This window comes from Rhinopithecus bieti, unplaced genomic scaffold (genome assembly GCF_001698545.2).
Source record: "Rhinopithecus bieti isolate Rb0 unplaced genomic scaffold, ASM169854v2 scaffold_49434, whole genome shotgun sequence".
Classification (NCBI taxonomy): domain Eukaryota; kingdom Metazoa; phylum Chordata; class Mammalia; order Primates; family Cercopithecidae; genus Rhinopithecus; species Rhinopithecus bieti.
The window spans coordinates 63,513-74,774 of NW_016819387.1; the positions used below are offsets into that span (position 1 = coordinate 63,513).

General features: G+C 56.9%; 2 protein-coding genes across 2 annotated transcripts in view; one reads left to right on the forward strand and one right to left on the reverse strand.

Moving 5' to 3' along the window:
- DEAF1 (DEAF1 transcription factor) overlaps window positions 1–949 on the reverse strand; it is a 48,616-nt gene extending 47,667 nt beyond the window's left edge. The window contains 1 exon segment of the mRNA XM_017858938.1: window positions 2–949. Within this exon segment, the coding sequence (XP_017714427.1) occupies window positions 2–145 (144 nt within the window). The 5' untranslated portion in view covers window positions 146–949.
- TMEM80 (transmembrane protein 80) lies at window positions 719–9,678 on the forward strand. The gene is given in 6 exon segments (XM_017858939.1): window positions 719–898; window positions 900–972; window positions 4,452–4,471; window positions 5,706–5,799; window positions 6,180–6,272; window positions 8,484–9,678. Coding segments are annotated over 6 exon segments (651 nt in total). The 5' UTR covers window positions 719–733; the 3' UTR covers window positions 8,690–9,678.
- Window positions 9,679–11,262: the final 1,584 nt, after the last annotated feature.

Consider the following 11,262-nt stretch of genomic DNA (forward strand, 5'->3'; position numbering starts at 1 on the left):
CGGAGTCCTCGTCCCTGCTCAGCACCGGCTCCTCCGCCTCGCTCCCGCCGCGGGCCGCGGCCGCCGCCGCCACAGCGGCCGCGGCCGCCACCGCTGCCCGCTTAGCAGGCCCCAGCTGCTTTGCCGCCGAGTCCGAGTCCTCCATCCGGACTCCGCCGAGCCTTCCCGAAGGCGCCGTCCGGGGCCGCCCGAAGCACCGGTCGCTGAGCCCGAAGCGGGGCCCGAAGAGGACGCCCGAGCTGGGCCGAGGCCGCCCGAAGCCGCCGCCCGAAGCCGCCGCCCGAAGCCGCCGCCCGAACAGGGACCGAAAAGGCAGCCAGCTGCCGAGCAGACCCGAGCCGAGTCTGCCCGTAGAGCGGAGCCGAGGCGAACCGAGGCTGCCCGAATAAGAGCCGAACCTGCACGAAGCCGCCGAGCCGAGACCGAGTCCTGAACCGAGGTGGGTCGAAGCTCCCCGAAGTGGGAAGCCGAGTCAGTCCGAATAGGTCCGAGTCTGCACGAGGGCTTCCGAGAGACTGAGCCCCGGCTCTCCTCACTGCCTAACAGGCTGAGACGGCTGTTGTCCCCGGCCGACAGGGCTGGACGGCTCTAGGCAGATTCTCGCCGGCGCCCGGCGCAATTCTGCCTCTCAGAGACAGAGCTTAGTGCCGCGGGTTTCGCCCCTTCCCGCTGCCGGCGGGAGCCGAGTCAGCCCGAGGCCGAGCCGAGACGAGCCGAATGTCCCCGAGCCCGAATGCTCCCGAACCTCGGTTCTCCGCCTCCTCCCTTCCGAAAGTGCCCGAGCGGTGCCGGACGGACTAATCGAGCCTCGGCCGTGGCTCGGACGTCCGCTCCCGAAACGCGGCGCGGTCGGGCCCCTTCGTCAGGAGACGCGAAAATGGCCGAAGGAGCGCGAGCAGCGCGGGCCGAGAGGCTGCCGGGATCGCGACAGACCGGCGGGCGGGGCGGGTAAGATGGCGGCCGCGCGGCGAGGTGAGCTCGGGCGGGTGGGGGCTTCCGGGCTAGCCGCGGCGGGCGCGGCGTTTCCCTGTGGTACAATCCGGTTTCCGTCTTCGGTGCGCACACGGGGCTGTGCTACCATCTCTACGTGAGCGAGACAGCTCCGTCACCCCATCGAGAAGCGCGGCCTGGCCTGGGTGGCGGGCGTCCTGCGCCCCGAGGAGCTCGCCCGCGCGCGGGCGCCTGGGCCCGGGCAGGGTGGGTGCGGAGCGGCTTTGGAGCGGCTCTCGGGGACCCGGTCCCCGACAGCTCTTGTCCCGCGCGTGGCTTTTGTGAAGACACGTGGGCAGGATGGGCGCGGGGTTTCGGTAGCCTTGGAACCTTCGCCAAAGAAACCGCGGGTGCCCATGCCGCAGCCGTCCTGCGTGAGAGACTCGCCTCCGAGGGGAGGAAGGGACAGACCAAAGCAGTCAATCGGCCGTCCTGCAGCGGGGCCGCTTTCTGCTGTCTGCGGGTGCAGCCAGAGCTCTCAAACGCGGGCGCTGAAGTGCCAGACCTGCGAGCGCGTTCTCTGGAAATTAGGTGCTTTGTTTTAAAGGAATAACGAATGGCCGTTCCATAGGCAGGGCAGCCTCTAGTAATCAGGTTTGTGTATTTTCATTAGGTTAAAAATTAAGTTTAGGTTGGGCGCAGTGGCTCACGCCTGTAAGCCTGGCACTTTGGGAAGCCGAGGCTGCAGGATCATTTGATACCAGCCTGGGCAACATAGCAAGATACTCTCTCTACAAAAAAATTGTAAACATCAGCCGGTCGTGGTGGCGCACCCCTGTGGACCAAGCTACTTTGGAGGCTGAGGCTGGCTGATCGCTTGAACCCAGGAGGTGGAGGCTACAGTGAGTCGTGATGGCGCCACTGCACCCCAGCCTGGGCGACAGAGCGAGACCCCCCACTCTACAAAAAAAAAAAATTAAAAATTAGCCCGGGGAGCCTGTGGTCCCAGCTACGTGGGAGACTGAAGCTGGTGCATCACTTGAGCTCAAGAGATTGAGACTGCAGTGAGCTGTGATCACATCACTGCACTCCAGCCTGGGCAACAGTGCGAGACCCCCTTCTACAAAAAAAAAAAATTAAAAATTACCCCAGGGAAGGCTGGGCGCAGTGGCTCATGCCTGTAATCCCAGCACTTCGGGAGGCCAAGCAGGGCAGATCACCTGAGGTCAGGAGTTCGAGACCAGCCTGACCAACATGGAGAAACCCCGTCTCCACTAAAAATACAAAATTAGCCTGGTGTGGTGGTGCATGCCTGTAATCCTAGCTACATGAGAGTCTGAGGCAGGAGAAGTCACTCAAACCCAGGGAGGCAGAGGTTGCAGTGGGACAAGATCGCACCATTGCACTCCAGCCTGGGCAAGGAGCGAAACTCTGTCTCAAAAAAAAAAAAAAAATTACCCCAGGGAGCCTGTGGTCACAGTTGCGTGGGAGGCTGAGGCTGGCAGATCACTTAACCCCAGGAGGTTGAGGCTGCAATGAGCTGTGATCACGCCACTGCACTCCAGCCTGGGCAATAGAGCAAAACCCTGTCTCTAAAAAAATTAAGTGTATACCAGAGCAAGATCTCGTAACACACCTTGTCGGTTACATCAGGGAAAACATTTGTTCTCTTTTACTTCCATGTTTAACTTCGCCTGACACAGCTATTCATAGCCACATTGTGATTACAGTAAATCACTGACCAAAAATGTCCTGAAAGCCAGGGCTACGTTCAGTCAGAATGAGCTCCTGCAGGTCTAGAATTGTTAGAACAGCCGCCCTGTAACAGCTGGTTATAGCCGCCCTTCATATTAATTATTTAAATGTTACATCACTTAAGACTTTTATACAGTTTCCCCCAAATGCCACAACTTCAATCTGTAGCAATGAGCAACTAGCAGACACATTGGAAGTGTTTAAGAAGCCAACCTCTAAGAAAAGGAACAGAAGGGACAAGAACCCCAATTAATGCGAAATCATCCCAGATAATGACAGGTATTTAGGTAGCCTGGTTTAGCTAGGGCCTGGAAAAGAACAGATCGGGTTTAAAGAGTGGTCTGCCGGTAACACGATGCAACGCGGTTTGCCGTGCACTTGGCTTCCTGCTTCCAGCCTGTGGCGCCTCTTTCAGGAGCCCAGTTCTGAGTCTCTGATGCCGATGTCCTATATTTACCGACTCAAGACGCTTGCCCATGTGAGATTCCACAAACTCTGGCACAGAAGGCCCCAGATCTGCTCAAGAAGCTGTGGGATCAGCCACAAAATCTCACTAACGCCAGGTTTCTGTCCTGCCCTCCCTGGCATTGAAGTGGAAATGGAACAGAGAGGCTGTGTTCAGGTTGCTGTCCTGCCTGCCGCCCAGCAGTGCAGCTTGAGCCTCCTTTTATGAGAGGTTTCTGCCCAATTCTAGATCTATATTGATGTATTTACACATGTAGAGACGTGCACATATCACATATGCAACTAGCGTGAGCCCTTTTCAGACAATTAGTCCGACCCAGGTCACCGTGGATCCAGGATGAGTCAGGGGAGTCTTCATATGCAAAACCTCAGAATCGAAAATGCGGAAAGAGGCTCCACTCACTCCTCGGGCTTCCTGTCATCTCAGGTCGGGGTGGGAGAAGGCCTAAGAGGTTGCATGATAAAAAGATTGGACTGCTGCATTGCTAGTTTTGAAAATTCTTATTTTTGGAGGGATGTTTGGGGATAAAATTCCAAAGGAAAGCAAATGTCTCTTATAAATTATGAAAAAAGTTTTGTTACAACCTAAGTCAGAAAAGATTTTCTTTTTTTTTTTTTTGAGACAGAATCTCGCTCAGTCGCCCAGGCTGGAGTGCAGTGGCCGGATCTCAGCTCACTGCAAGCTCCGCCTCCTGGGTTCACGCCATTCTCCTGCCCCAGCCTCCCGAGTAGCTGGGACTGCAGGCGCCTGCCAACATGCCCAGCTAATTTTTTTGTATTTTTAGTAGAGACAGGGTTTCACCATGTTAGCCAGGATGGTCTTGATCTCCTGACCTCATGATCCGCCCACCTCGGCCTCCCAAAGTGCTGGGATTACAGGCGTGAGCCACCGCGCCCGGCCGAAAAGGTTTTCATTAGTCATATATGTGTGGCAAATACAGAGAAGCCACAGACAACGAGGGGAGCTGCGGTTTGGGTAGGCTTAGGGTGCTGCTTTCCCTGAGGGCCAGCTGGGTTTGGCCCAGGGTGAAGTGGAGCATTCACTTCCCACCACGGTTCCTCCCGTACTCGCTGTCTCCAGCCTCAGGTTCTGAAAGGCAGAGACTCCTAGCCTCGTTGAAGGATGGCTAGAGAGCCACGGGAGATACCTAGGGGCAGGCCCACGGTATATGTTTACTGCTTTCTACAAATATGAGATCAAAAGAGAATAAACCAGGGGTGGTTCCTATCAGTGTGGAGCGAGCCCCAGGAAAGCCTCCTGGTGGCTGTCGGGCCTTGCTCACGGCCCCTTTCTCTTTCAGGGAGAGGCTTCTCCACAGTGGTATCCTGCTGCGTGCCCCTCCAGGACAGCACCCAGAGGCCCGAATTGCTGCCACGCAGAGAGCGCTCGGCCTCACCCCACGTTTTCCTTAAGTTCTGTCTAGTAATTCCACTTTGGAGAGGAGGGTGTTGCTTGACAGATTTAGAGAGTTGATGTAACTTCCTTGGATCAGTTGTGTTGGCTCCATCCCCTACCTGCTCAGCCCTGCACAAAGTGGCTAAGCACGCCAGACTGCCCGGCTCCGAAGAGGATGGCCACCTGCCTCTGTCCCGGCCAGTCGTGGCAGGAAGATGGAAATTCCTCACTTTGAATGTCCCTAGATTCATTTTATTTTTGTTTGTTTATTTTATTTGAAGGACGGAGCCTTGCTCTCACCCTGGCTGGAGTGTGGCAATCACAGCTCACTGCAGCCTCAGCCTCCTGAAGCTCTGGCATCACAGGCGTGAGTCACTGTGCCTGGCCCCATAGACTCATGTTAGCATAAACAAATAGGAAATGTACACAGCTCAGGAAATGGCTAATAGATACTTAAGTCCCCCCAAACAGAAATATATTTCCTCTGAAGAGCGCAGTGGCTCATGCCTGTAATCCCAACACTTTGGAAGGCTGAGGCGGGCAGATCACTTGAGGCCAGGAGTTTGAGACCAGCCTGGCCAACATGGTGAAATTCTGTCCCTACTAAAAATACAAAAAATTAGCTGGGTGTGGTGGTATACGCCTGTAATCCCAGCTACCCAGGAGGCTGAGGCAGAAGAATCACTTAAACCCAGGAGGCGGAGGTTGCAGTGGGCCAAGATTGTGCCACGGCACTCCAGTCTGGGCAACAGAGCAAGACTCTATCTCAAAAACAAAAAAAAAAAGAAAATGACAAAGTTATTTTTTCTCTCTAACTCATAACTGGGGCCAGAGTCAGGGTGACATCACTGGGAGTGCCAGTGTGTGGAGGCTGTCCCCTGACCAGTCCACAGTCACCAAGGGCAGGGGCTGCGGTGCACAGACTGCATTGTTCTGGCGTGGAGGGGGGTCCCACAAAGGCCTTGCCAGCTCATGGGACCCCACTGGCAGCCAGCACAGTGGCAGAAGCCTCCGATGGGCAGTGAGCCGTTGCCAGGACCCTGTGGTCCCGTGGTGTCTGTGGCCACCAAACAGATGACAGAACCAGCCCCTCTTGTTCAGCCACCTGGGAGGCTGCTCCCAGGCCCATTGAGCTTGAGGATTCTTAACCACTCACCAGCTCTCTTCAGTTCCCCTTCAAATGCTGTTTTGTCTCAGCGGAACGTACTACACCCTGTATTTCCTCGCCACGCTCCTGATGATCACATATAAAAGTAAGTCAGGCCGGGCGCGGCGGCTCACGTCTGGAATCCCAACACTTTGGGAGGCCGAGGCGGGCAGATCACTTGAGGTCAGGAGTTCGAAACCAACCTGGCCAACATGGGGAAACCCCATCTCTACTAAAAACACAAAAAGTAGCCGGGCTTGGTGGTGGGCGCCTGTAGTCCCAGCTACTCAGTAGGCTGAGGTGAGAGGATTGCTTGAACCCACAAGGCAGAGGTTGCAGTGAGCTGAGATGGCGCCATTGCACTCCATCCTGGGTGACAGAGCAAGACCCTGTCTCAAAAAAAAAAGGAAAAGGAAAAGGCAAGCTGAGGTGGCTGCTGCTGCTGTGCCAGGTAACTTGTGTTCCGTCTGCACCTCTGCTCTCCAGGTCAGGTATTCAGCTGTCCTCACCACTACCTGGTCCTTGATCTTGCTCTGCTGTTTCTGATGGGGATTCTGGAAGCGGTGCGGTTATACCTGGGTGAGTGGACGTTAACACCGTGAAGAACCTGTCCTAAGAGTTGCTATCTGTTACCACAGCCTTTCAATAGTGATTATTTTATAGTATGGTTCTCGGAGACGTTTTTTATCCAAACTGCTTACCCAGTTGCTTTGCAGGCTCACCTTACAGTGTCATTAAGTATTAATTGAGAAGTTTTGTCCCAGAGACAGACAACGCTGGGGGCATCGTTGGGAGAGACTGTGTTTGGAAGTGTGTCTTGTAGAAGTCACTGGTTAATGGCACTGAGATCAGAAGCCCAGCCCACCACCACATCCGGAGCTCTGGAATATTCACCAGCACCCCCTTCCCCTTGGCCTTAGCTGTTGGAGGAGAGAGCCCTGGAGAGTTCTGCCAGGTCCCAAAAGGCAGCAGAGTCTAGAGGGGTGGGAGCCCCCAGCCTCCCGAGTCCAGCTCTAGGGATCCCCAAGTCTGCAGCCCCTTCAAGTGACCTACTTTTTTTGAGAGGTCTCACTCAGTTGTGCAGGCTGGAGTGCAGTGGTGCAATCACAGCTCACTGCATCCTTGACCACCTGGGCTCGAGCAATCCCCCTGCCTCAGCCCTCCCCCTCTTCCCAAGTACCTGGGACTATAGGCACCCCCCACCATGCCTGGCTAATTTTTTTTTTTTTTGTAGAGACAAGGAGACAGGGTTTCTTTTTTTTTTTTTTTGAGATAGAGTCTCACTCTGTCGCCCAGGCTGGAGTGCAGTGACGCAAACTCGGCTCACTGCAAGCTCCACCTCCCAGGTTGACAGCAGTCTCCTGTCTCAGCCTCCTGAGTAGCTGGGACTACAGGCGCCCGCCACCACGCCCGGCTAATTTTTTGTATGTTTAGTAGAGACAGGGTTTCACCATGTTAGCCAGGATGGTCTCAATCTCCTGACCTCGTTGTCTGCCCGCCTCGGCCTCCCAAAGTGCTGGGATTACAGGTGTGAGCCACCGCTCCCTGCTGGAGACAAGGTTTCACTATGTTGCCCTGGCTGGTCTTGAACTCCTGGGCTCAAGCAGTCTGCCCACCTTGGCCTTCCAAAGTGCCTGACCTCACTCCCCTTTTTTTAACCACAGTTTGTTCAAGGATATATTCTTGTACAAGATTCAAGGGGTGCAGAAGTAAAACATGGAAATTTGCCCTCCCCAGAGCTCACCTCTGTGGCCAGTGGGGTGCAGGCTTCCAGCCGTCTGCGTGCTCATGGTCATAACACGTGCACCTAAACACATGTGTATGTGAAACATTGCCCTACCGTGGGGAACGCAGTGGGCACTTCCAGGGCGCTTTGCGCTTGCCAGGCTGGAATCTTGGACCCCTCTTGTTCACAAACAGATACATCTCTGATGCTAGATGTCCAGTGAGGAACCGAGGCTGCAGAGAAGGGTGGCCCCCACCCTTCCTCTTGTTATCAGGCCTCAGACACACTAGGAGGATGGAGGCGAGTTCTCTCAGTTGCCCATTCCACTGAGGGGTGCCCGGCCGTCAGTGTCTTGTCTGCACTTACAGATGGTCCTGGAGCCTCTACAGCTTGCCCCCCAGAGTGGGCACTGCTGGGAGGGTGCGAGCGCCACTGCTGCACGGAGGCCCGGTTCTTGGCCGGATCTTCGGGGACCTGGGCCTGCCCCAAGGTGGTGGGGACAGGGTGTTGTCTGGCCCTGCTGGGGGCTGCTAGGCCAACGGGGACCCTCCCCAAGCGTGCCGCATGCTGCAGGGTCTCCAGGCACCTGGGCTCAGCTAGTGACTGACACATTTGTTTGCTAAATACGCAGTTTCGTTTTTAATACGTATTCATGAAATTTTCCAGACCTGGCCTTGGACCAGAGAAAAATATTTTGCGAATTTTCAAAAAAATCCCTTCAGTTCCACTTGGAATTAGGAAAAGGTGGCAGATGCAGTTGAATCATTTTAGAAACCAAATTCACCCTCGCCCACACAGCCGACCCAGAAGACCCAGAGACAGATCACACTGGTTTTACAGGGGCACTTGCCCCAGGAGGGGCTCATGCCCGTGCTGCACATGCTCTCTGGCTCTCCTGAGTTCTGGGTGGCCATGGGGGCTGTTTCCCTGGAATTCCCCGGGCCCCGGAGGAACATAGGGCAAGGATCTGCTCTGGTCCCAGCAGCCTGCCAGGTACCTGTGGGCGGTGGGCTCTGGGGATCACCATCCACCACCTTCACTCCCCCTTTTGCTCTGTTCTCCAGGTACCAGGGGCAACCTGACAGAGGCTGAGAGGCCGCTGGCCGCCAGCCTGGCCCTCACGGCCGGCACCGCCCTCCTCTCTGCCTACTTCCTGCTTTGGCAGACCCTGGTGTTGTGGGCCGACTGGGCCCTCAGTGCCACACTCCTGGCCCTTCACGGCCTGGAGGCCGTCCTGCAGGTGGTTGCCATTGCAGCCTTCACCAGGTAGCTGCGGGCACCCAGAACACCCCACACTGGGGCCCTCCTCCTGGGCCCGACCAGTCCCCCAGCTGTCACCTCCCCATTCCTGGACAGGAAGGCACTTTTCCTAGTGCCTGTCCATCGATGGTTTTGGATGGCTCCATCTGTCCTGGCAGGGGTGGAAGCAGGAGCCAGAGCAGAACAAACTGCTGGAGGCCCTGGTGTTGGGAACAGCTGCAGGGAGGGTAGGGACCACACAGAACTGCCTTCAAGGTGAGTCCTAGGAGCGCATACTCAGCCCTGTCAGTGGGGTCTGGCTTCAGCAGCCAGGCCTCCATGGACCCCCATGGGCCTCCAGGGCTGAGAGGGAGGACAGAGCCCTTCAGAACAGAAGCCTCGTCTCACCGCCTCCCCCATCACCCCCTAGTTCCCTGATGGTCCTAATTTGTGTTCTGAGACCCCAGTTTACTCCGTGGCCAGGCCCCACCTGTGTTTCCAAGTCCGGCTGGAGAAGCAGGATGGGGTAGGCCTTGTGCTCTGAGTGCCCCCAGCTCTGCCTCACAGGCAGGCAGGCCCCGGGGGCAAGAGTGCACTCTGGGTTCCTAAAGCAATAAATGCAAACAAGCCAACAGCTCTGGTGCTTGAGAATTTCCATCTCAGCCACACTCCTCCCTTTAGGGGCTTCGGAGGAGAGGTCAGGGCTGAGGCCGGGGATGGGACTGCAGGAGAGAGAGCAGCTGCGGGGGCCCACATTCTGAGCCTCCGTCCACTCCAGTTTTAGCGACTTTTGCCTTTTGCACTGAGTGCTAAACAAATTCTAGCTCTGTGATTTTTTTTTCCCATTCCCAGATTTACTGTAAGTTCTCCTTAAAAAGTATCTAAGCTGTTAATAGTAGCTTTCCCTTCATTTGGTTCTATTGTGTGTTTTCTATGTTTGGAATAATCACATCCTAATATCTATAGATATTTTCTCTTCACCGCATTTTGTAAATAAAGAGATGTGTATGCCTCCTTGAATTCTCCTAATTATGGCCACCTCCCCGACCCCATCACCGGTTCTCCCACCCTTCAAGAGAGCACACCCTGCTTGCCAGCTGGTCAATTCCTGGCTGGCCTCGCCCTCGGGCCCTGGCTGCTGGGCGCCTTCCGTTCGGTGGACTCCTGAGGGCAGGAGGCTGCGGGACTGTCCTGGGCCTCCACTGGGGCTCTCTCAGCTAGGGTGGCTGTGGCTGTAGCACCCGGACAGACTTTCCTGCCTGTCTCCGTGGAAGCGATAAGAGCACCCCGTTGTCCTGGGCGGACTTGCTTTGACCTGCATATCACCCCCAGAGGCCACAGTGAGGACCTGCAGGCTGACTTGCAGGACAGCCCTCAGGACCCGCTTCCCACCCCTGCGCCCTTGCAGCAGAACCACACACGCCAGTGCCTGAGCTCCTTGGGCCCCCTCCCTCACCAGCGCCTGCACTCGCAGAGGACCGGCTGGGCGTGCCTGCCATCTGAAGGACTCAGCCCATGAACCATGCAGACCAGGGAAGGGCCTCCTCTCCAAGGCTGGAGACCTGTTACCTTCATGGTTAATGGATCCTGACACCTCCAGTCTCAGTGGGCGCACAGGCAGTGGTCACCTGTTCCACAGGGAACGCCATGGCTGCAGGTGGCCCCGGAGTGGATGGAGCCTGAGAGACCATCCTGTACCGTCTCCTGAGGGTAGGCTCTGCACTCAGAATCGTGTTGACAGGCACCCATTCAGGAGTGGAGAGGGACACCCCCCCTGGCTGTGCCCTCCAGCGCCTGTTTCCCACTTGGCCACTCCCAGCTCTGCTTCCAGGAAGGGTGAGGGCAAGGGTGCACCGTGGGGTTGGCGTGTGTGATCCCTGAGCTCTGGGTCAGGGCAAGCTCATGCATGGAGCAGGATCATGGCATGCAACCTGCAGGATCAAACTGCAAAGGCCGTAAACCAGGAAGCCAGGCCTTGCCCGGGTTCAGGGGCAGGCACTGGGCCCGGAGGAGGAGGGCCACTTCCTGCCACCCCTCCACCGAGCTCACCTGTGGCACCTCCCCAGGAAGTGCTCTGGCCAGACCAGGGTAAACACGCTAGCCCTGCCCCTCTGGGACCGGGGACCGGGGACCCAGACTCTTGGGCCACACTCATTCCCACCCCTACCCAGAACGGCAGCCGGAGCCTTGGGTCCCTGCATGGGCCTGGGGTGCCCTGTGCCCCTTCACCTCCTCATCCAGTTTACTGCTGTGGCAGCCGGTGCTACCCGCTGTGTCCGCTGCACCCTGGCCTGTTCTGAGCGGTCAGAGCAGCTGGGCAGCAGGACCATCCTGGGAGCCAGGTAGATGAGGACAGAACCAGACACTCCCCGTGTAGTGGGCAGAGGGTGGGGCCTGGGCCTGGCCACGGGGCAGTGCAAGGAGAGGCATCCTGAGGGCCTCAGGTGTCCCCACCAACCCCGACACCCCATCTCTCAGTGTCCAGGCTGGGCAGAAAAGGGGCCTTGGAGGAGCCCCTGCACTGTGAAGAAGGGAGGCCCCGTCCCACTCCGGGAGCTCAGGGCCCCAAGCCTGGGTCTGTGGCATGGTTAGGTCCTGCCTGAC